Below are 24,810 nucleotides of genomic sequence, written 5' to 3'. Positions count from 1 at the left end.
TTTGGGTTTTCTTTTGGAAACAACAAGGGTATGTTTAAAGCAGAGTAACAGGTAGTTTTGTAAATATTTTCTGTTAAGTATGAGGGAGAACAAAACAAAAATACTGGCTACAGGGGCTGGATTTAAAGGTAAGTATCATCATTTCTCTTATAAATGAGAGGTGAGAAATAGAGTGGGCGTTGGCCATGACCTCTGTATACGTGCAGGAAAGCAGTTTGATGGTAGGGGAGAGAGAGCAACTGCCTAGTTTGTGAATGTGATTTTTGCATATTCTGAGAGTGTATGAGAGTGGTTAAATTCCAGGCATCAAAACAAGACAGCAGGTATTACATAAATGTAAGGAGTGATGCAGCTGTAATTTCAGCATATAGCAAAGTCTGTATATAAATAACTGGAAAAAGCTGTGAGATTTAGATGTTGTCTGGAAGTACAGATCTAGACAGATAGCAATCAGCTGACAAAAATGTTTTTTACCCAGTACATTTCCCCATTTACAGTAAAGACTGCATTATATCCAGTAATAGTATATTAAAGCTGCTTTCTCAGGAGTCTCTATGTAGAGCTCGTGGTAAATACAGGAGGAGTTCAAGCTGCTACATTAGTATATTATCTGGATGTTGAATCAGTATCATGAATCATGCCTTAACTCATGCTGTTTGTTTTTTTTTCTTTCAGATTTTCTATTTTGTACATACATTGTTTTGTATATACTGTATATGATGACTTCAGTGGGCAGTGAACGTACCCGGGGCACTCGGGACAAAACACAGATTTCAACCACACAGCCAACACAACCACAGAAACAAGTAGTACAGGTATGTGATACTATATAATCTTCTTTGAGTTGAAAGTGAGCATGTAATGATAGGCATTTTTTCCCAAAGTCAGTAAAAACTGAGAAAACATGGGAGGAAAAGCCATGGTCTTTTTCTGGAAGAGTATGTTTGATACCTGGCTGTAATTTCTCAGTAATCCAGCATAGCATTAAATTGTTCCTGTATTCTTGCCTGAAAAGGAGCTTTATGTTCTTCAGCAACGTTGCCCATCAGTGAGGAATTCTGTGCTTATACCTGTGTCAGGATTTCTGTTCTTTGACCTCAGTGTCCTCAGATCTCAGCTGTTCCATATGCCAGCCTCCTGATGCTAGAAGATTTCTGGTCAGTAGAGGAATTTGGGTGGGTGGGTGGCAATAGCTTCATTAGGTGCGTGCTGTATTTTACAGCATGATTCAGCATATCTGCAAGTCAAAGTCCTAAACTTCTTGTGCAGTGTCCTCAGAAAGTGAAATGAAGGGGATCATCACCTAGTGGATTGAAATTATTTTGAGTATCTGCGAGACTGAAATTAAGCTCCTACCCATTGTCTTGATTCTCAGCAGCAAAGTAGTCAAAAGTCGCGTGCTTGTCTGGGTTTCAGAGTGCAAAATGTCTGCTCCTGGGAACACATTATTCTCTTGTCAGGTACCTCTCAAAATTGGACCCAATTCAAGAATTGCCTCAGTTCTCTGCTGGCAGAGAGTTCATTAGTCTAGAGGTGCTCCCTTGGGAAATTGTCTTTTATTGTCTTTCAGACTGATCTTTTAACATGGAGGGGGTCTTGGTTTGTTTTGAACAGTATTAATTATGTGACCTCAAGCCCTTATCTCCTTGCACTGCAGTGCTTTGCATAGTGGTGATTCATGCTAATGTGTGGATTTAGAAAGTGACTTTCAACAGATGAAGTTGAATTTGTTTTTATTTTATAAAATAAGTAAGGCTGCAGGAGTGTAGTTAGCAGGTTGACAGAAGTGGTGGTTTCCTCTTTTCTGACATTTGCAAGACAGCAGTGGAGTATTCTGCCCAGTTTTGGATTCCCTGCACAAGACAGACATTGACAGATGGGAGCAAGTCCAGCAAAAAGCTACGAAGATGGTTGAAAGGCTGGAGCACAGGATGAATGAGTGGTGGCTGAGGGAACTGGATTGCTCAGCCTTAAGAAGGCAAGGCAAGGTCATATCATCTGTTCAGATACCTCATGAAAGGGAATAGGAAAGATGAAGCCAGACTTTTCTCAGAGAGACAATGGCATAGGTTGGAGCACTGGAAATTCTAGCTTTTAAAAGGGAAAAAAATTGTTTACCATGAACATGGTCATGAATTAAGAGAAGATATGGGGTCTCTGTCTGGCCCCAAGCAGCTCCTCTGATGGGACATGCTTTCAGCGGGAGGTTGCACTGAGTTGTCACTGGAGAATCTTTCCAACCTGTGTGACTCATTGTAAGTGTTAAGCCTTACAGACCTTTTACTACATTTTTCTGCTTATTCCACTTCTTGCATAGTAGATAACTGGTTTGGTCAATTTGATTGAAAAAGATGGTTATTTAATATACAGCAATTATGTTTCAGTGCACCACTGCTTTATTTTTAGATATCAGGTAGACCTTCCTGCTTAGTCAGGCTTTACAGATCAACAGAAACATGTGGGATTTTACTGTTTAATCACCACTGATTAATTTTTATGAGTGCAGAATAAAGTTGCTTTCCCAAATGGAGATTTCATTGTCATAATACCACATTAATCATCGTTTAAGTTATTTAAGAAGAAATATCACAGTTCTTTTGCATTGTGTCTGGATAATAGATATACCACTTTCTTATAAGACCTGGGCTTATTACTGTCACTTAATTCTGTGTTTTGCACACTTCTGTTTTCTGGTAGTTTGAAGTTGTTAGTTAAAAATTTCCTTTAGTCTGTTACGCTGCAAAGATAATGTGTCTTGTAAGGTTGATAAAATTTTTTGTCTTAAGATGCTAATATTTTCTTAGTTACAGTCAAAACTTAATTATAATCTTGTATAGGATGCTACAATGTTACTTGTAATGATGGTGCCTTAAAAATAAAGAATAACCACTTGCTGGGAAACAAACCAAAACTTTGTGACACTGACTTGATATTTGTGTAGTAAAGACGTTTTGTGGGTTTTTGTTGTCGTTTTTTTTCTTCTGAATCTTCAGTTCCATCTGGGTGTAATCCACTGGCATAACTGTTAGTGATATTGCACCTACTTGTTTCTAAGCTCTCTGCTTACACAGGAAAACTGAACTTACTGACACACATTTCATACTGTTAAAAAATTGATAAATATTTGTCTTCTAATGTGGAATCAAAAAGTTGGTTTATATAAAAACGGATCTAATGGCTTCCTGTTTCTGGTTAAATATGCCATCATGTCACTATAGAAATTACATTGCCTGAATGTTTTTACTTTGGATATCTTCAAAGGAAATCTCTTCACTAGCTTAAAAGCTGCAATGGGCCTGAGGAGCCTGAAGTCATAGGGAGAAGATGGAGCAACAAGGCTTAATTCCTGAAACCAGCAAACCTTTATTTTTTCTCTCTGCTGAGCTCTCAGGAGACACCAAGAGTAGGCTTTTTTGTACAGAGCATCACACTGATGAGGAGGCTTCTGTGGAGGGTGGCACTGTGACTGGCATGGGGAGTTCAAGAGCAGGCTCCTCTCTCTGATACTGGGTGGAGTGACGTGTTAAGCTGTCAGATGACGCTTTGAAAATGTGAAGTAGTGCAGAGTACTTCATTGCAAATGCCAGTTGTCTTGGAACATCGCCTCTGAGAACAGCAAATGTCTTTTCCCTCAAGGAACTGGGAAAGCTGCAGTAGCTTTTCAGAAAATAAGCAGCTGGTGGTGTACGGTGTAGTAATTTTTAGACTCTTCTCAGCATTTACACTTGGCAACCTCCTCTAGAGCTGTATTTGTGGTAAGCTCCAAAAGCAAAGCAGTTTGAGGCTGATTAAGTCTGAACTTGTGAGGCATAGAATTTCATGTGGGTATCCTGTGAAGTGAGACTGTGCAAGGTGAGGTTCAGCCAGCTGCCCAGGATGAATCCTTTCTGCCAAGAATTTCAGTGGATATGGTGGTCCCCTCCTCAATGAAGAAGTCTTCTGCAGCACGTAAACTCACATTTTGGGTCCTGGCTCTCTTCAGCCTTCTCTAGCATGAGATGGCAGCCTCTTCTGTTTGAGCAAAAATCAAGCTATGTCCAGGGTCATGTAGCAGTTATCTCTGTTATTCTCATGGCAGTGCAGTTCAAGTAGACTGCAAATGCCATGCTATTAAGAATGGTCTGTATGATGTGACATTAATGTTCTGGAGTTGCTTTCTCTCTGGGGCAGCCATAGCTCATTTGTATTTATGGCACGTTACTGCATCCATTCATTTTAGTCTTTCAGCTTTTGGAGAAGTTGTCAGCACAGATTTGTGGTCCAGAAATGTTACAGGAGTACCAAATATTTCATCAATAGCAAGATCCTTTAGCAGTTTTCAGAGACCAATATTCACTTATAAAGAAAGTGCAGCTGTTCACAGGCAAAATCTTGAGGCACGACTCAGTCTCTTTTTAAGTGCTCATAAAACTACGGTCAGGTTGTTCAAAGAGTTGTGGAAGATGATGTGAGCAGGAGTTATCAGAGATGTGATTAACTTAGAAATACCACGGCCAGTTTGTTATGGTAAAAGTTGTAACTGGAGTGGTAGATATTGAGTAAAAGTAAGGGTAATAATGTCAAAGCATATGCTTCTATGGTAAAGTCTCTATTTTATTATATGATTGGCTTATTTATGTGGTGACCTTTAAGTGTGGTTCAGACACATTAGAATCTGTTGAAATTGCTTCTGCCCCACCCAACTTTTTAACTATAAAATGGTGGTAGAGGAGATGTTAATCCCTTCTGCATAGCACCTCTGTGCTTGTTCATGTTCTTTTTGAGAATCTGGAGGAAAAAAATACACTGATGCTAGGAGATACTTTTAAAAATATGTTATCTTTTGTGTACTTTATTGGATGTTTGCATTTTTCAGGCAACAGCAGAACAGATTCGCCTTGCTCAGATGATCTACGATAAGAACGATGCAGATTTTGAAGATAAAGTGAAACAAGTATGTTTCTTACGGCACAGATCTTTTTTTGCCCTGCAATAAAGTGCTCCAAAACTGGCTTACATTTTGTAGCTAGAGCATCTGTTTCTGATTCAGATGAAACCTTTTCCAGAAGGATGTAAATTTAACTAGGAAAAGGTGTTCTTATTGCACTGTAAAGTCTTTTTACGAGAAGTTGTGTGGTAATATAGCTCTGGATGTATTGTTACATTGGTGTATTTTCCTTTGTAAATAACCCTTTAAGCCAGAACTCATCTGTACCGATGTCTCTTTCAGAATGTATCTGCCTAGTATGGTCCTGATGCTTAATGATTGTCAGAATAAAGAGTGCATTCAACTTGTCCACATGTACATATACATGGGAAAAATGTAACCTATGTAACCTATATTTGCTGTTTTTCAGGAAAAGTAAAAATCTAATCATAGCTTGAAGATGAATTGAAGTGTTATTTTTAAAAAAAATATCTGACCTCCCAGACCTGTGTATGCATTAAAATGACAGAATTATGCTGTGAAAATGAAGTCTCACACCATTTCTTCTACCACGCTGAGTTTTGGGTGTAGACGCTCAAGATTCCATTACTCAGTTGTAGGTCAGACCATTAATTCAAGCTGTACTGAGAATCCGAGTCCCTGTTCTGCTGTGGGTGTTGGTATTTTGTCCTAGTAAACACATTGCAACTCACAAAGAACCTAGGAGTACACCCAGAAGGAGAGAAGAATTAGCATGAATGCGTTAATGCAGTAGAGGAGCAGGTTTCGTGATTTATTTTCCTTTGTAAAACCTCCTCTGAAACATTAAATACTTTTTGTTGTTCTTGTTATAAACTTGTTCCATTGCTGTGCCAGAACTGAAGCCTTACACTTCCTGAAGGACCCCCATCAATAGTGCCTGTGGGTCTACGGGTGAAAGGATAAGAATTAAGTTGTGCATAGGAAATCTCTGATACTTTACGTTGTGCATATATATTGCTAGCTTATGTAGTTTTTCTTCGGGTGAAGTTGCTGGATGTCCCATGACGGACTGTGATTATTTCCATCCCACACTCCTCAGGATGTGCACTGCAGGTCCAAGGAGCATAATTCAGTACTAGTTCTCCTTGAGTAGCCATTGTTTACGCCTTTTGTGTGGTCTTATGTTGAAGCGGATTGAGGCAGCTGATCTGACTGAAAAATAACTTTTTCCTTAGTCTGGATATTTTTCCAGATCTGTTTTCTGCCATGGCTTAGCTTATGTCTGTTCTCATGCAGTGGGATAAAGAGAGGGATGTTTGGTAGGGAGGGAGATAGGATGATCCTGGAGCTGTCCTGGTCTTTTGCTTCTTTACCCTCATATGCTGCTATCTGGAGTAACAGCGTTTGCAGCAAGCATGAATGGGAGGGGGGCGGTTAAAAAAAAAAAAAGTGTGAAAGAGAGTGCTTTCTTGATTACCATTTAGTTTATGTTTCATCCTGCCTGTTCTAAATCCCAAGCAGATCTGTAAAATACAGATACCTTTATTTAGGATTTCAGTTTGCTCTGACACCATAGCTATGTACTTTCTTGGAATCTGTGGTGGTACTAACTCTTTGTTTTGTTATGATGATAATGTAGATATTTTAACTTGTCTGACTTTTACTGCCAGCTTATGGAAGTGACGGGGAAAAACCAGGATGAGTGCATAGTGGCACTACATGATTGTAATGGGGATGTGAACAGAGCAATCAACATACTGCTGGAAGGAAGTTCAGACACGGTAAGATTTTACTTCATATTAAACCGCTCTTTCAGCTTGCTGCATCTTTCTACTTCTGAAAGAAGTTGGGAAAGTCATATTTCAGTAGCTTTTAATTACCACATCTCTATTCAAATTCTTTAGAAGGAAATGGAGATTGGGGCAGCTTCTCTACTGCATGCATGCCTTAGAATAGGCTGAACTTTGAAAATGCTGTGGGTGTTCAGCTGGTCTGTTGCAGAGTCATTTGGCTTTTATTTACATGCAGCAATTTTAACTCTGTATCAGAACTCAGTGCTTTGTCAGATGTGGGCCTGTTTTTTGCTGCAATGTTTGTAGTTACTCTGTAGCACCTCCACAACCCTGAGACCTGAGTCTAAGTGTTTCCAGGAAGGGCAGTCTTTGTAAGCGAAAAGGGCAGGCAGATACATTAATTTTCACAACTCTGTAGGGCTGTGTTGCTGGAATGGAAGCTGGAGGAGGTTTCCTATCTGAAAGTTACACTGACAACGCTACTAATGGCAGAAGAGGATACAGCAAGTAGTTGCTTCTTTCACCCTGTTGCTGTTCTGCATGGCTTCATTGAAAACCAGAAAGAGGATACTAAACAATGTGTATACAACAACAAATAATGTTGCTTAGAATGTTGCACAGAGCGATTTCTTTTTTTACCCCAAGAGATACCAGGAAAGTATGTCTTGCTGTGGTTGAAGTTTTTGCTGGAGGGACTTCTTAACAGGTCATCTGAGGCAGTAAACTAGATTCCATCTCATTTAAATTGGGAAAGAAAATTGACTTCCTTTCTTAATGCTGAACGTTCAGTATTTCCTGTGGTTTATCAGGATGTGTGCTCTGGCTTATTGTTAATAAGGACACCCCGCCACCCCCCAGTTCTAGGACACATACCATTCTGACTGAGGGGACTTTCTTTTCTATCCCCTTTCATTTATTAGAGTTGAGGTAATTTAAAACACAGAAATATATAATACTGAGCAAGCTGGCAAGTTTGGAGTAGAAGAGAGCATCTCGATTAAATCTGTGTTGGTAATGCGCTGGTTTTGTGTTCTCCTGTACTTCTTATATTTGCCATTTTCTGGTTGAAAACAGTTTTCTGGTTGGTAGATAATGTTAAATGCTTTCTTCTTACTTTAGCAGATTGTTAGAAGTGATCATGACGTGGAAGAAAATTTCTGAACTCATTTACCAATTAGAAGCAATATATCCACATGTTCTGGTCTTTTGATAAGTCCCTCTGAACCCACTGCTCTCTGTAGACAAAATGTAACTTAGAAACAAATACAGAGAACTTAAGGGGCTCAGGGAGGAAGGAGTATTAATTGAAGGTTGTGAAGAAATTTATTTTTCTTTATGGAAGTTTGTGGTCTTCCAACTTGAAGGGTTTGTTTTAAGGCAATTATTTTACAGAACAGTTTAACAGGATTTGATGCGAAGTTGGAAACAGAAGTAGTACTAGTTCTGAATGCGGATTCCCAAATCTCTTTTTCTAGATTTACTCTGCTTTGATACACTAGAAGTTTTTTTTTTACCTCATTTGTAAGATGTGCCTATGCTATTTGAGGAATTAGAGCGCAAGGAGTGATAACTGGAATGCCTGTTTGTAAACTAATGCTCTTGCCAGTTTTGTCTTTTTTTTTTCTTTTTTTTTTAATGCTATGATCTTTAAGGCTTTATGCTTTATGATTATACTATACTATATGATTTAGTATTTATGCTTTATAAAGATTTTTCACTTGCAGCAGTTGTGACAGGGGCTTTGCACAGACAGAGGCATGTGGATGAGAGTAGAGAAGGGCATGTTTCTTTGCTCAAGACTTCTAGTCTTTTAACTTCCTACAGGCGTAAGATCCTTTTATGCCTGAATATGTTTTATTTCCTATACCTTTGAAGATAGAACAAAGGGGCCCTTTCAGATTATTCTTCTTTCCTTCCAAGATTAGGCCAGCAAGCAAGCTTCTGTTAGATGTTTTCAAAGGTCAGGCTCACAACTGTCATTTGGGTTGCCTCAGGCATTGTCAGCTGAAATTGTAGTCAATTAGCTCCCTTAGAAAACCAGACAGCTTCGATAGTCTGTGATGGATTCCCATGCTCAGAGGTAGCAGCATCCTCTGTCTTAAAGGACATGCCCAACTTCTCAAGGCTTTCCTTAGAATTACATTGTGGGAAAGCATGGATCTGATGTTTTCATAGTCATCCTTTTACTGATCCTTCCCAAATCTTGTAAAACATTACTAAGGAGAGGCTGCTTACTCTTAAACTTTGCAGGATCATCCAGTTTTGGGTATTTCTTGAAATGGTCGAAGGCACCGTGCCTATCACTGAAATAGTGTATTCTGAACTATATAGACTTCATTCTTCAGTTGTCAGTGCAGTTATTTTTCCTCCTATGAAGTATTTCTAAAGCTCTAGGAGTGTTTAATGTTTTTAATGTATAATGCAGTTACGCAGGCAACAGCAGGTGAAGCCATGTGAAAGTTACTGGTGCAAACTGTTTTCTGTGGCACAGCTAATATGGTGTTGCCCAAATGCATAGTTTTGTACTTCAAATCCATTCTGTCTGTGCTTCATATAAGTTGGCTGATGGTGGTGTAGTTCTGTATACTGGAAACGAAACTGAGAAGCGATTTCAGCCTTGTTTCTCACCTATACCACGTCAAAACCCAAGAGAGTAACCATTCTTTTAACTTTTTATTCTCTCAAAGCAGACTCTGAACCATTGAGTTTATACTTGTAAACTGCTTTGTGACCTGCTTTCTCAACAGCATTTTTCTCAGTTCTAGGCATCTTGGGCTAGCTGGTCATTGCCTGCCTTGTGGGGGCTTCTGAGTTACTGTTGCCTGAGTTGAGAGGAGACAGGACAGGACCTAGAAGATAGCCAACCTTTTTTGTTTGATGCTGGTGCCTGTCAGAGGTTGGGGCTTTATGTAGTACCTCACAGCTGATGGCACCTTATTTAGATATGCAGATTTCCTGCTTAAATACCTTACATGGGCACTTAGCTTCTAGAGATGGGGACATACACAGGACACCTGTCTGCCACCTTCATGGTTTGCAAATAACACCTTTCTTCATCTTTGCTTTGCTTAATAGACTAACCATGCAATTGCATAATATGTGGGTTGCTGTGCTATTCCTAGCAAGTGTTCTAGTAGTTTTATTTTCAGCTCCTACAGATATGGGTCTGATATGATCCTTGAATTTATTTTAAAGATGGAGTTTAATATTAAAGCTGAAGTCTGATGTTTGGACCTTGGTCCCTTGTCTTGTTTAGACATAGTTTTTCCTGTGTTTTGCTGTGTGTGATGAGCTGTAGCTGTTCGGAGTGGATGGTCTGGTTTACCATGGCCCCAGTTTTCCCAGGTTGTTACTCTACCATTCTGTGTCCTGGTGCTTGAATTCTAGTGTGTCTGGGTAATGGTTTTTCTCCCCACCCCCACCCCCCGCTTTTGGCCACATACTTACTCTCATCAGTCTCTTGTTCAGTGATGCTTAAAAGCATTTTTTCATTTCCTTGGGAGAAAAAGATAGCTCTGTGCATGCTCTCTTGCTAGATTTATGGAGGTAGTTGAGAGGAAAAGTGTTGCTTGCTTTGCAGATTTTCTGCATTGTGGTTGTATCTAGGCTTCCTTGAACTAGTAAAAGTCCATTACAGCCAGAAATATTTGGGTTTTTTACGTTCCATAAAACAATCCAACTTCTAAAACTTGTTTCTTTCTCATCTCTTCCCAAAAATATGGCCTGTTTCCATTTATATCAGTGTAGTTGCAAGGTATTACATATGTGAAGTTACGCAAATACCTGTTTGTTACCATGAACTGGAAGGGTGTGAGGTGGAGATATGCACTGAGAGCTGTCTCTTCCATTTTGACTTTTGTATCTAATTCTATTCTACCCAAATAGACTTCTTGGGAGACTGTAGGGGGAAAGAAGAAAAGCCTTGGAAAGGAAAGTTCAGAAAACAAAGAGAACAGAGAAAAACGAGGGGACAGAGAAGTGAGTCGCGGACGGGGAATTTCCAACAGACGGGGAAGAGGAGGCAGCCGTGGCCGAGAGTGTACGTACAGGGGTTCATTTTTAAAGATTCAGGTGCTTTTCTTGCAGCTGAAACTGGCTAAGGGCAAGTACTTAATGGAGTAAAGTCCATCTGAGCTATGGCTCAGTGCTGAAGGGATCATAACTCGTTTGTGTAACAGGTATGCCTGATCTGTCTACATGAGGAGGCTTTGGGATGGTCTGTGCCTGTTCACAGATGCTCAATTTAATTTAAATTTCTGTCCTTTTTTCATTAGTTGATCTTGTACAAGTTGCTGTTCTTGGTGCAAGTTTTAGAATTGACTATTTGTAAGACTGCTTGAGAGCAAGTATGCCGCTGCGCAGCTGATACACTTTTTCGTTTCTTTTAATGAAAAAATTATCCAGCTTTGACTTCATCTCCTTTTATGAGGGGGAGAACCTGAAGATGTTCTCATCTTCTCATAAGGGGCATGAGAAGACTGGGATCATTATTAATCTTTAGCATATATTACTCACATAAGCCAACCAAAGGTGAGTTTCTACAACAGAGAAAATTCTTTGAGTTGAAACATTTTGAAATTTGCCAGACTTTATAGGTCTGCAATAGTACATTGTACAAGAGCAAACCGATGTTTCCAAGTTACATAGAATCACATTAGTTCACCACTAGATCCATGCTGCTTTTTTCACTTAAGTTTTATCAGCAGTATCAAAGCTGTATTCATTGCCTGTAAGGGTTGTACGCAACAGTGACAGATGAGCAGAGAAACTGGAATGAAAACAGTGTGTTTAACTTTCACTTAAAAGCGGGGAAAATATTTACAATATTACCCACCTCCTCAATTCATTTTTGAAACGTTGTGTCAATGAAGACGCTGTGAATCTTTGTAGAGTAGCGTCAAGACAGGAAAAATATTAATAAAATTTGCACCGATGTTTAGAACAAATTGAAATCAGACCCATCACAGTGAAAGTGAGGGGCAACATTTTTGTCAGAGCCAGATGCTGCTTATCTGTCTTTGTGAAGTGGAATTAAAGATTTTTCAGATGGTTACCAAATCTTGATATTCTCTTCCTAGCTTAATGTCTGAGCATTAATATTGTGGCTGCCATTAGGAAAAGTTGTGCAGTACAAAATCTCAGCAGTGTTTTAAGTGGCCAGTCTTTTTTTTTTTTTTTTTCTCCCTTCAAGGAGCCAGCCATCTTTGAGTATTTCCTCAGGATTTTTCCACAAAATAGTTGCATTATTTTTACAATGCCTCACCTTCACCCTGTTGCCATCCCTCTGATTTTGATAGAGGAGGGTTCTTTTAAGTTTTCCTGGTTGCACAGCGTTGTGGTATGGACAGACTGGAGAAGAAACTGGTGTTTTTGGTTATCCCTTATTTTTTCACTGTAACCACCCAGCATGTTATCAAGGAAGCGTAGTGTGAGGCAGCTGTATTTTGTGCCTTGTTAAAGAGGTGAGGCCATAATCATTTTAACAGTGTAGTCTGCAGAACACTCCATCTCACCCCACCTCATCCCAAACCCAGAAGCTGAAGTTTGTCTGCTGGGGAGTGTTTCTCTCTTACTAGATATTTTGCTTCGTAATTGTTCAGTGCGAATTAAATGTAACTTGCTTGTAGCTAGGCCCCCAACGAAGGGAGGTGACAGACCTGTTGACCATCACGCTTTAAAAACTTGGCATTTCTTTCGGGGTTCAGGTTAAACAGACAGCTGTATTGTCTCCTATATGAGTCTCTAAAGCTTCTCTTAAGCTTCTCTTAAGCTGTCCTCTCTCCACAGTTAGAGCTGAAGAGAATGGAGTGGACAACAATCAAGGAGACAGGCCTTCAGACCGTGGAAAACGTGGCCGTGGGAGAGGTGAGATGGTGGCATTGCTGTGGGACTGGCACTGATTTCATGTCCTAACTGGAACGCTCCCATTTCTTTCTTCAAACACTTCTGGTTAAGCATTTGTTGTTTATCCTTTGATTTTATAAGCACTTCAGCCACTTTTAATTTAGGTACATACCCTTCCCTTACCCCTTGTCATATCTTGGTCTCAGAATGACTAAGAATTGACACAAACCACCTTTATGGTAATTCCCTGTGCAGCAGGGTGGTGTGGCCTGGCTGTGGAGAGCTGTTCTCTCAGGTTGACTCATGGCAGCTTCCTCTGAGTGGGAGTGCACTGGGCTCCTCAGGACGTACCTTGGCAGCAGGAGAGTATAAGATTCCATACGTATGGCTCTTGGGGAGGGATTTCATGTGTGCTTGGGCTGTTTCTTTGGGGTGCATCTGGTTGTCAAGCTTCCTTCTGTTTTTGCTAGCCAGTCAGAGAAAGTACAAGCCACCTTAGAGACTTCTTGATGAGAAGGAATTTGGCATGAAAACATTGATAAGAACAACTGTGGAAAAAGAATACTGTGAAGTCTTACGTATAATCCTGATCCTTTCCTGTAGAAGAGATAGGAAAGATATTGATAATGGTTTTTTTGTGGAATCAAGGGATGTGGTTGGTTTGCATTTCCACAGGTTGAGTGGAAAGAGGGTTGTTTTTTCTTAGAGCAGGAGGAATGAAAGTGAGTAACGTAGGTACAGCACAGATTGTGTGAAGTGGGTATTAAATGAGTTAAATTAAGTGCACAGGAGAGTTAATGTACTTAATAAGTTATGTCTGACGCATGAAAAATTCTGCCCTCCGAGGACTCCTTTCTGTTTGGCATACCTGGTAATAAGACATTAAAGACAACGTCTAACTTCATTGTTTCAAGATCTACATCTTGAAGGAGTGGAAAGATGCAAGGACATGTAGCTTACAGAGGGTTGTGAGAATGACTGGATTGTGCCTATGAATCAGCAAATACCGAACAGTGTGTGCAGAGAGGTCACTTTGCAAGGGAGGGTGTGGTGTAGTTCACAGCCACAGTTTTTGGTATGTTAGCACTGTTAATAGATGGAAAGCAAGTCTTTCAGTATTTGTTTTATAAAATCTTTTATACTCAAATTTTAAATATAAAGGTAGGATTTTTTTAATATTTGGTGAAACTTAAAAGGTTAATTTCAAATGCAGCCTACCATTTGCTTCGTAACCTTATGAACAATACACTGATTCTGTTGTCAGCACTGTAGCTCTAGGTGAATATTGTGTCTCAAGTGAAAGCACATAATCAGTAGATCTAACTGACATATCTGAAGAAATAGGGACAACTTCTATCAATTTCTGTTCACTGGCTTTAGTGTACATAGTATTACTGTATCTGTCTACCAAATATTTTAGGCTGTACATTCATGAGAGCAAGGTATCTTAATGAAGTGTTCTCAACTGCCTGTGATACACCTGTTGAATGACTTCAGGATCATTATATTGCAAGTGTGTGTATTCTGTGGCAGGAAATACCTAATTTAATTTTATAATGCAAGCCCTTGAAATCTGCAGGGACTTGTATAAAGCTGTGTAATTCAGCTTCTCAGTATTTCAGGGGTGCATGGCATTCTTTCTCTGGATATTAGTAGAAATAATAAAAGCAAGCTTCCTGCCATTTCATTCAGTAATCTTTCTTTTCTATCACACAGAGTAGTCAAATACACTTCAGCTGAAATTAAATAGATTGCGGGTAATCACCACAGAACCCTTTATTAGAAATGTTTCATGCAGAGTGCGTGTGTGTGGGAATGTAGGCACTGGATACAAAATTAGGGGTCGGCTAATACCTGAACGGTGCACACTCCCTCTCTCTATCTTAAGCTGCCTTCTCAGGCTGGAGTTCTCTCACTAGCTGCTTTCTAGGGGAGGTTTGCTGGGCTGTTACACTACTGCTTCACTGTAAAACAATCTAATTTTAAGAAATTATATGCACTGAAAATAGCAGAAATGTGTTTGACACTGGGGTGATAATGGGCTGTTAACTGAGGGGGGAAAAATCCTGATGCTGAGTATTTCAGCCTTGGTGTACTCGTTTTGTTGTGCAGTAGATCTGCCAATAATGACTGCATGACTTTCCTTGCAACTTTATAGGGTAGTAGGCATACAGTGTACAAACACCACTGGTTGCTGGTATACAGGAGATCAGGGGTTTGAAGTAGTATATGTTACCGACTGATTCACAGAAAGCAAAAACGCATCACAGGATGTGTTTCAGGATACATCCCAAGTGGAATTGCTCTGCCTTTAGTTTTTGCTTGCTAAACGAAGGATATAAACTTTGGCTGGGAAAGGAGCAAAGGAATTTCTTTTTTTTTTTTAAATGGCCTTCCTATCTGTGTGTCTTGTGAATTTCTTGAATGACCTTAATTTAGATATAAAAAAATACTATAATGTTGATGAATAGCGATTGCATCAAAGTGATTTTATTTGTGTGTCGGTATTGCAAGGATTTGCAACTCTCTGAAATGGAATCTCATGCAGGAATTATGGAGGAAGTGATTATGTCTTCAGGATTGTCAGCTCTAGAAACATTTCCTCATTTGTGATTTAATCAGCTGCAGTGTTATATAGAAATTGACAACCTTTACAGGCACAATTTTTATTTTTATGCTGCTGTCTTTTACTGTTCTCCCATCTTCAATTTCAAGTGCAGCTGTGGTTGTCCCACTGTCCTCCACCCTGTGTTGAAGAGGGTGTAGTAGAGCTAGAAAAGGCTTTTAAAGGTACTGGGAAGACTGCATTGATGGAGTGTAAGGTACAAGCAGACTCGGACTTCTCTGCGAGGGCTGAGTGGGCGTAGAGATCTGTAAAACTTCTGTGGGGAAATCAACTGATCACTCCAAGCAAGTATGCAAATGAGGGAATATTAAATGAAATCAGTGGGTTACAGGTTCAGAATGAACTTGTGGAGGTGGTTCTTCATACATGTAGTTAACCTGAGGAACTCCTTTCAATAAGGTATTGTAGGTGCTGAAAATTTACACACAGAGGGACTTGACAATTTCATCCTAAAAAAAGAACCATAGCAAGAAAAGGAAAAACCACTGAGAGTTTTGATGTGCATAAATTATCTTTGTCTGAGGAAGTCTGAGCCACAAGTGATTGAAGACCAGGAGAGTGTCCAGAGAAACTGCACTGGGGTTTTGGTTCGTGTACCCTTCGCTAGGTATCTAATTGACCATAGCTGATAATGGGATGGCAGGTAGATGAACTTTTGGACTTGATTCAGCTTAGACATTGTTACAGATTTATGTATAGCAATTTTCCTGGTTTGCAAAGTGAAAAGGGATTTCTCGCTTTTACTTCTGTTCCTCTGTTCTTTCCCACTTTATTGTTTCCGAGCAATGTGAGCATGCCATAAATATGGATGTTGACAGGGATTTTTTTACTAGTGAAACAGAAATAAAAATGAGAGGGGAAAAAACATTATGTTTTTAATTTTGGACTTAAACGGCATGACAAGGAGCCTTTTAAACATTTGGGTTTTTTCTGCTGGCTATGTGAGACAGTAAAGCAGTTTACCTCTTTTGTAAATATCTGACTATAGTCCAGCTTGTACTCTTGATCTCTTTTGGTTTCTGTAACCAGAATTGCATGTCCAGACATTTTCTTGTTTTAAAATGTTAGCCTGGTTGGCACAGGATGTATTTTGGATTTCGTTTGCCAGAACTAATAAGGATGTTGGTTCTTCTAAAACATTCTGGAGATCACAATCTGAAGTCCGTTTAGTTTTGTTCTGCATTGGCTAGGGACCTGTATGTGTCATGTACTTTTTTTTTTTTTTTTCTTTCTGAGATGAACCAGAACTTAGGGTTAACAGAAGTTACTTAATTTCTTTTAAACATAACTTCAAAGTTTTCTGCACATGCTTCTAAAAATGGTTACTACAGAACATGCAGTATATAAAACTGATCCACTGCTTCTAGCTTTAAGATAACTAATAAGAAAAATGTTATTTGAATTATTGAATATAACTTCAGTGTTTGTTTTTGCTAGTATGGAATACCTAGAATACAAACTTTCTATACTTAGCCTCCTTATCACTTCATAAGGCTTAAGCCTCTGTCACCTCCGCATCTGCTGGGAGGATGGCTGTCTGCATTTCCAGAGCAGAGATCAGAGCTCTTCAGTTACTGTGTAGTCAGATAAGCACAAATTTAGGGTGTTGTCTGCCTTTCCAGTCTGCATTTTGTTTTCCTTTCAGCTGCTCTTAGGCCTCTTTCTTAACCTTAAGGTGTCTTCATTTAATTTAAACCTGTCAGTGTGAAAATCTGAGTTTTGAAATAAAGCACCTGTGTTGCAGTGGAAGGATTTAGGTCTGCAAGCTGAGCAGACTGGATTTTCTACCGAATAGGCTATTAAATTAATGGGCTAGTCCCATCCAAATTGTAGTACTACACACTTTTCTGATTCTCACAGGTAGTGTGCGTTTGTTTTGGGGGAAGAAATGTGAATGCAATGAACAGTTCTTTCCATGCATGGACGGTACCATGAAGCGTGGTGATTGAAGACTTGTGTGATTTACGAGTGTTTTGAGCTCCCAGTGGACTGGGATACCCAACAATACATAGTTAAACAGTTAGAATGTTAAAGGAAACAAAACCATGTTTTAAATAGTTCATTGTATGAAATCGTATTGGATGGGGGTACTAGCAGGAATGTTGATCAGAATAAATTTTAAACGTAGTTCCCCAGTCTTGATTTCCTGGAACAGAGATGAGTAAGCAGTGCTGCCTTGATACTTTAGGCTGTTTGTAGATCCAAGTGTAAAGGAATGTGAAGAAGTGTTATGAGGGTTTGTGTGAGGCAGAGCAGTAATTTTGCTTTTTTGCCTGATGTCTGTCACTTGCTTTTGTGCTCCAGATGCTGATTGATTGTAAGAAAGTATATTCCTTTAGACTCACTAGAAGGTTTAATGAACTACTATCAAGTCACTTGTTTTTTTTTTGTGAGTAGATAAGAATGTTGATAGAAGAATTGCTGACTGTGAATTACCACAGGATTTTTTTTTCTTTAAACAATGACTGCTGCGATCTAAGCCATATATGCGTATCTTTTAGAGCAGTGTTGAAACTATACTTTTTACACTACAAGCATAAACTGGCATTATTGTTGGGAGGAATTGGTCCTGTCTGTCTCCTGGTGCCTTTGAACTGTATCAGAGGATTGATCTAAGTTTAAAACTAACCAAGCCAAAAAAGAAAAAAAGGGGACAGGCAGCATGGTAGCTGGGGACAACAAGTTTTTTTGGTGGCTTATCCTGGTGTAAAGGCAACGGGTTTTCTGGCATTTAACAAGCAGGGGACAGTTTTGGAGTGCTGATCCAAAAGTAAACTAATAATTTTGTTTTCTGATAGTGGTTTTATGCTCACTCACTGGTACATGCAAAACTGTCAGTGCAGGGAAGAGAGCAGAGCTTGTGATCACTGGTGAGGAAGACCTTGGCTGTAGTAGTTCTGATTTACATGGGTTTAAGTTACTGTGGAACTGCATGCTCACAATTTGAGTCCCTGCTCTGAATTGCACTATGAAGCTCCATTTGCTTCTAGTCACTGTTAAAAAGCATCAAAAGTTTCCAGATACTGATGGGCATTCATAATTGCTTCATGAGTAACTTCTTTGTGTTAGAAGATTGTGCCTTCTATTTGTTTTAAGGCCATGTTTCTATTTTAGCAGCTGAGAGGAAGTAATTTTCTTAGCGTGAGAATTTAAGGATATATGAGTGGTTTGGTTGTTTCAAAGGAAATATAAGACCTTCCCACTGGCATCTTGCATTAATGACCATAATGTATGGGATGTATCTGAGTTAGGGTGGTCTTTTACTAGTAAATACTCACTGTCACACATTTTGAACTAGTCCTTCATAAGTGTCTTTTCTAGCTTTGAATTTAGTGCTTTCTATAACCCCACTGGTTTGGTGCTTTCCTTTTGTCGATTAATTTGTTGATTAAATTTAATTTCAGTTTTGACAAAAAGCATTGATACAGCTTTATGAAGTTAAGGGAATCCACTTGAAATTCAAGTTCAGGATTAATTTTCAAAGTGATCTGGTCTAAAAAACACCTTGCTGGCTAGTAGTCTAAGATGTGCATGGAACTTCAGGAACAACATGATTTCTTCCTACCAGTTTCTAAAATTGTTAGAGGCTTTTATTGCTGTTTTTAGCCAGTACCTTGTGTCTGTGCTGGTATGGCATCTTGCATATGCCTCGCTTGCTAAAACTTCATCTTCTGTTTGATATGCTAAGGTTATTCTTTCAGGCTTTTGCATTTGAGAGACTGGGGAGACTTACCTCCTCTTCTAAAATCTATTTGTACTTTCATGCTAGCTATTCCAGCTAATCTCTCTGTACCTAATGTCCACGTCAAATATATTTCTGCTGGGCTGTTACTGTGATTCAAAGCTCCCAATCAGTCTTGTAGTTGAACTTGTCAAAAAACTCTTTTTGGTGCATCCTTAGTGAATGGTGTTTAATGCTGTATTAATAACTGTAGGAAGTAAATTTACTGTGTAGATGGCCCCTACAGTGTCCCCAGGTAAACTTGTTTAGCTGGTTCTGCTCTTTAAAAAAAAATTATTTACTGGGCAGCAAGTTAATCCAGAGTGCACTGACTTCTGTGCGTCTGAGAGCCGTGACCCCATGATGCCATGGATCAGCTTCCCAGGTTGGGGATTTTAGGCGGGCGAAGGAGAGAAGAGCAGCAGAATAGGTAGGCTGAGCAAGGAGGTTCAGAAGCTGGATTACAGTCAGTTGGGTACGGCAGGTTTTGGGGCACTGATGCTTATGGTGGGACAAAGAGCACAGCTCCAGGTGCAGGCTTGCTGAAGAGTGATGGCTACTGCCGGGTTGCAGGTCTTGTTTCCTCTTTCCTAACCTCTGTCTGTCTTCTCTCCAACTAATTGTGAGAAGAGCAAAGAGGGGAAAATGTGGAGATAGCTGCCTGGCCTAGTGTCAGGCTTCAGTTCTGCTGTGTTCTTGTCCCACCAATGTACTGTGTGTTGCTGGGTGGGAATCCTTCCCAGGCAGGTTTCCGTGGTTCCTCTGTAGCTGGTAGTTGTCATTTTATATAGGATGTGGGTGAACTCCTTCATCAAAATGTGTGTAAAATTATCCTGCTACTTCGATGCTTCTAAGAATTCCTCGAAGATACAGGTAGTAGACATTTTAGAGGTCCAGAAATGTCTTTAAAGACTTGGGCACGGGGAAGAATGAGTAGCGAGGGGAGAGAAGCGAAAGTCATTAAAATAGGAACTTCCTAAACTGTTTTTACCGTGTTCTGGAGCTACTGCTCTTAACAGTTTAGGTGGCCCCCTGAAAATAAGGGGTAATTTTGATCCAAATTCAAACCTATCGGGGTAATTATGATGTTTGGACAATCTGTATATTGGTGATTTAGGATTATAACTTTTGTGCTCTGGTGAACTTGTTGCTTGGTGACTTACAATTACCACATAATTTTGTTAAAATAAACATTGCTTTGTTCTCAGTCTGCAGCTTTTAATGTCCTCCTGTTCTTGTAATACAAAAATAGTATTCATAGTCTTCCTCAAAAAAACCCAACAAACTGGAAAAGCCTCAGATAATTGGGGTCCAAAAAGGGAAGAAAAATATCTATATAGAAATATGCAACATGTAAGTAATAGTTTCTAGCAGTTCATGTAGACCTGCTTTATGGATGGTTAGTAATACAAAAATTTTCATGCCTTGTTGGCACTATGCAGCATGCAAAAATAAAGCCATTCACTGCATCAAGAAGCTTGTAAACCAAGACTGTAACCAAAATTGCAGGCAACACCACTTGTTTTTGTTAAAACAGAAATGCATATTCTTTGTGGGTGATAACAAGGAAGTTTGAGTAGTTTGAAATGGGTGGTTTTCATGTCAGTAACTATGATTAAGGGGGAACCAGAAGGAACGTGTGGTCACAGGTTGGCGAAAGCACAGTAGGGTAGGGGTGAACAGATGGGATGAGTCAGAGGAGGAAACAAATGGAGTATTTAAACTTTCTCCTCACAGCGAAGGAGTGACAGGGAATTTCTTGTGAGATCAGGGGTACGTAGGGAGGCTGGGATTCCAGAGCATCTTAGGCAAGAATGAGGAATTGAAGGCTAAACTTTGAACAGTGTGTAATGATTTGGCAATAACAATCTCATGTGGGATGGGTCTGTAGGTAAGTCCTTCTCTTGCTCTTTGAAGCTACGTGGCTAGATACAGAATGGATAGCAAAGAATTGCAAGTCGTACTGAAACGTGTAGTCTTAGACAAACTGTAGCTTACTTGCCTGTGTCAGGGAAACAAATTCTCCTGTGCGGAGATTTGGGAAGTAAATAATATTTAACTTCAAATATGCTAGTTTTCTTCTTCAACCGTAGTATTTTCTAATGTGACAGACTAGTGATTGGTGGCTCCTCTGCTGTTGCTGTTAAATGGTGTTTTCTCTCCTAGGGTTTGGACGTGGCAGAGGGAGAGGAGCGGGGAGGTTTTCAGCCCAAGGCATGGGGTAAGAAACATGCAGAGCACAGATTTTGGCAAGGATCAAACTCAGTGGCAATATTAATTGACGATATTTCCACCGTATGTATTAATATTGCTGTATGCTTTATAAACCAATATGGATGCAAAAAATTCACAAATCTGTTAGATGATTAATGGGTTATTTTTGTCTTAAGCCAGTATTTTTAACTAGACAAACCTATACAAACCTAATATATGCTCACTCAATGTTAATGTCTCAAACTTGGAGAACTAGTTTATACCTATCGATAGCAACCACATAGTGCCATAGCTGAAAGTTCAGTGTGGTGTGTATAGTCCTAGGTCAATTTAAAAAGAGTTTTTTTCAGTGTGATGTAGGACGTGCAAGTTCTGTATAACACCAGCAAGTCTAGTGATTATGAACTTTCTCCTGTTTTTGAGGTTTCATGCTTTAGCTGTTTGGACATACATGGACCCTAAAACAGAATTAAAACAAGTTACTCAGCAGCTCTAAAGTTTGTTCTCAGTTTTGGTGGAATAACTTCCTTCATAGAACTGTAGTCTCCACTACTTTTACTCAGTGTTTGCCTTTAATGACATTTCATGTAACATCAGTGATGTCATGATAAACAGAAGGCTCGTTCTACTTATGTTATAATCCTTCTTATTCATGCCTGTAGGTGATAAACTGAAAAGAGGTGTTTCTTCAATAATCCTTTTTCACCTTTTAGCAGCATCTGTGTGTTTTGGTGTTGGTGTCAGGAGTGCATTCTGAAATAGTCTTACTGACGTTCCAGCTCCTGTCCTGCATAGGTCTGGTGCTCTGAAAGCATATGATTCTGGTTTCTTATCAGTCAGCCTCCTGCTGAGAAGCTATCAGCTAAGAGGGGGTTATTGTTGTGCATATAAAAATAATGCATTATAAGACTGGAAGGAATAGGTATGCTGTTAACTGCTTTTTCAGGAATTGTTGTTTAGGTTCAGTTTCTCTACAGTAATTTTTTTTTCAGTCTCCTCACCTTTTTTATACTCTTTTCTCCCTTTTTTATCTGTCTTTTGTCATACAGGAAAAAAAAATTTTGAAACCAAAACTATCAAGATGAATTATGTGGAAATCGAGATGTCAAATCTAATACAACTTCAGCTAAAAATGATGACACTTGTGTTCCTTAAATGACCCATGTGTTCTCTTCCATTTCTTAACTTTTAAAACTCTAGGACGTTTAACCCTGCAGACTATACGGAGTCTTCTGCCACTGATGGCTTTGGGACAAAATCAGAGATTTGGGAGACTGGTCAGAATGATGCAGATGATGGAACTGGTAAGATGCTTCAAGAAGTGGAAGGATTGGAATGAAGACCTGTAGCAAATCGCAGTTAAAATAACCACTCTGTTAGTGTTCAGTTAACTTCTGTAAATGTGAATGCATCTCACATGACACAGTTCATTTTTATAGCTTAACTGCTACTAATGTGCAGAGCACACTGTAGCCTGAATGACTCTCTGGTTAGAATGAAGGGAAGGCACTTTGCAACTTGTTTGTTTTAGTACTAACAATCCCTTGAGAGAAAAAAGGGATTTCAAGAGTTACTAGAAGAACCTTGTATGTGAAGAACTGTTTCAGTATTTTAAGTACTGCTTAAGAGCTCACCTAATGTAGTTAAGGAGTATAAGTCCTATTAAAAGTGATCGGTCCACAGGCATTAGGCACTAGGGTTTGAATATCTAAGTAGAAGAAGAAGAAGAAAAGGAAAAGCTGTTTACAAATATGAATCCACTCAGTGACACTGGGATGGTTGTGGAAGCCCCACCTGTACAATGCAGGAATGTAAGGATGTGAGTCTCTGGGATGGAGGAGAGTTCCAAGATCTGCCACCTTTGAAGAGAAGAATTTTAAACTAAAGCACAAGTAGGCACTTGAACGGAAGCTGAAAGAGCAGTCTGCCTTTCTGAAGACAGAGGCAGCTGTGTGTTTCTGTATGAAGTGTCAAGTGTGAAGTACGCACTCCCAGCTAAAGGCAAGAGGCAGACAGTTTGGAAAGGAACCGCTTAACAGTGGTCTCGTGGTGATTCAGAAATGAAGAATGTGACCTGCTTGTCTGTGATTGGGAAAACAGGATACCTTGCTGCTTCCCATGTTCTGTGGCAGGAGATGAAGACAAAGGAAAGCCTGTGTCAGGATGGAGAAATTAATGTATGTTACTGTCCACACTTGGGAACCACTGAGTGATAGGAGAGGGTTTTTTTTAACCCCAGCAAGGGGTAACTTTTCTGATCTCTTCATTGCTGAAGCCTACTCAGGTGATTTTTCATCAGCCCCTTTGCCAAGTGCGGAAGGAAGAGACTGATGCTGGAGGCCAGGGTGTGCTCCACTGAGCTCTGCTGCGAGCTGCTTGAGATGCAGCTTTCTGAACTTCATACAAGCCATTTCCCCTTACCCAGAGAAGACAGTAACAGGCTCAGAGTTCAGGAGAGCTTATTAAGCAGCTGTCTTGTCAGACTGAGTGTCTCTTACTCTAGTGTGGGAGAGTGGCCCTGAGTATATTATAATGGTTATTTAAAGGGAGCTTTTTTGCCAAATGTGACATCTCTCCAAGGAACTACTTTTGAAATGACTTGGTGCTATACTGCAAACAGAAATGCACCTTTTACTATCACTCATGTTAGTTTTTGAAGTAAATTTATCAGATCGTAGTGACTTGTAAATTCCCGTAGGAATGCTGGTATTGTTTGCTATATGGCAGTGGAGGGCAGGGTATGTTGTCACAAGTATTGCAGAAGCAGTAAATTTAACTAACGAAAGAAGACATACAACAAAGGCATGAGGAGACTGCAGCAGAAGTAGAAAATTCACTAGTTAGTTATTAATGAGTGCAACACTAAGGCTGTGGCTTATGAGAAACTTTGACTTATGCTCCACTTCAGAAGTGAGCTTGAATGTTTTGTGACCCTCCCTGCTAACTCTGGGTAGACTTCATGTGCCTCCCTGTGCCAGCCTCTGTCGATCCGTGTAGGCATCTCCTCAGTCTGCAGTAATGGAAGAATTCCACCTAGGAATAAACGTAGCTTGGTGTGGCTAAACAGATCCCTGTGAGAGTATGAATGTGCCTACATGAGGGGTTTGCTGCTGAGCAAACAGATTGGTGGAAATTTGAAGTGTACTAGTTGATGTATGGAACTTCTTTTTGGATGTCAAGTGCTTTTTTGCTGTTAGGCTGTGCATGTGTCGCCGGGAGCTGCACTGAGCTTTGGTAATGCAACTTAAGGCATGTATGGGAAGTTGGGGAGCATGGTATGTAGAAGAAGATGTGAGAAGGCATTTGGGAATTTTCCCTGGCCTCATCAGATTAATGGTTCTTAGGGGTGTGAGTGAGCGTCAGTGTGGGGAGTTCCTGCAAATCCATTTGGTTGGTGAAAATATAAACTAGTTGAACGGGAATGTTCTTGTTGGGTGCTAAGTACCTTTTTCTTTCTACTCTTAATTTACTTTCCGTGCAAATGGAAAAAGCACTGTAACTGACAAAACAAAAATGTCTCTCTACATGTCACTATAGGAAGAGTATTTTATTTTACAATGTTTCTGTGTTAGACAGGCTGTAGAAATGTCTAAAGGAAGTTCCCAAGCCAAGAAGAGATCTCTTCAAAAAGAGTAGGCTCTTTAAATTGAATAATTTTGTTTTGTCCAAGTGGGAAACACTTTCAACCTTGCAGTGGAAAGCATCTTGAGTGTTGTTAGAGGAG

The 24,810-nt window shown here is 39.7% G+C and overlaps 1 protein-coding gene across 6 annotated transcripts in view; it reads left to right on the top strand.

Moving 5' to 3' along the window:
• Positions 1 to 675: 675 nt before the first annotated feature.
• UBAP2 (ubiquitin associated protein 2) overlaps positions 676 to 24,810 on the top strand; it is a 121,809-nt gene continuing 97,674 nt past the window's right edge. For 5 of the 6 annotated variants that reach the window (XM_055698448.1, XM_055698447.1, XM_055698446.1 and 2 more), the window contains exons 1-7: positions 676 to 815; positions 4,856 to 4,933; positions 6,559 to 6,669; positions 10,567 to 10,720; positions 12,469 to 12,546; positions 21,039 to 21,093; positions 22,287 to 22,390. In XM_055698448.1, the coding sequence (XP_055554423.1) occupies positions 717 to 815; positions 4,856 to 4,933; positions 6,559 to 6,669; positions 10,567 to 10,720; positions 12,469 to 12,546; positions 21,039 to 21,093; positions 22,287 to 22,390 (679 nt within the window). In that variant the 5' untranslated portion in view covers positions 676 to 716. The remainder of the gene's footprint in view (positions 816 to 4,855; positions 4,934 to 6,558; positions 6,670 to 10,566; positions 10,721 to 12,468; positions 12,547 to 21,038; positions 21,094 to 22,286; positions 22,391 to 24,810) is intronic. The other variant, XM_055698449.1, reaches the window with a different exon arrangement.

The sequence above is a fragment of the Falco cherrug genome, chromosome Z (assembly GCF_023634085.1).
Source record: "Falco cherrug isolate bFalChe1 chromosome Z, bFalChe1.pri, whole genome shotgun sequence".
Lineage (NCBI taxonomy): Eukaryota > Metazoa > Chordata > Aves > Falconiformes > Falconidae > Falco > Falco cherrug.
The sequence above is the reverse complement of the archived record's forward strand: the minus strand, read 5'-3'. Positions and strand labels throughout refer to the sequence as shown.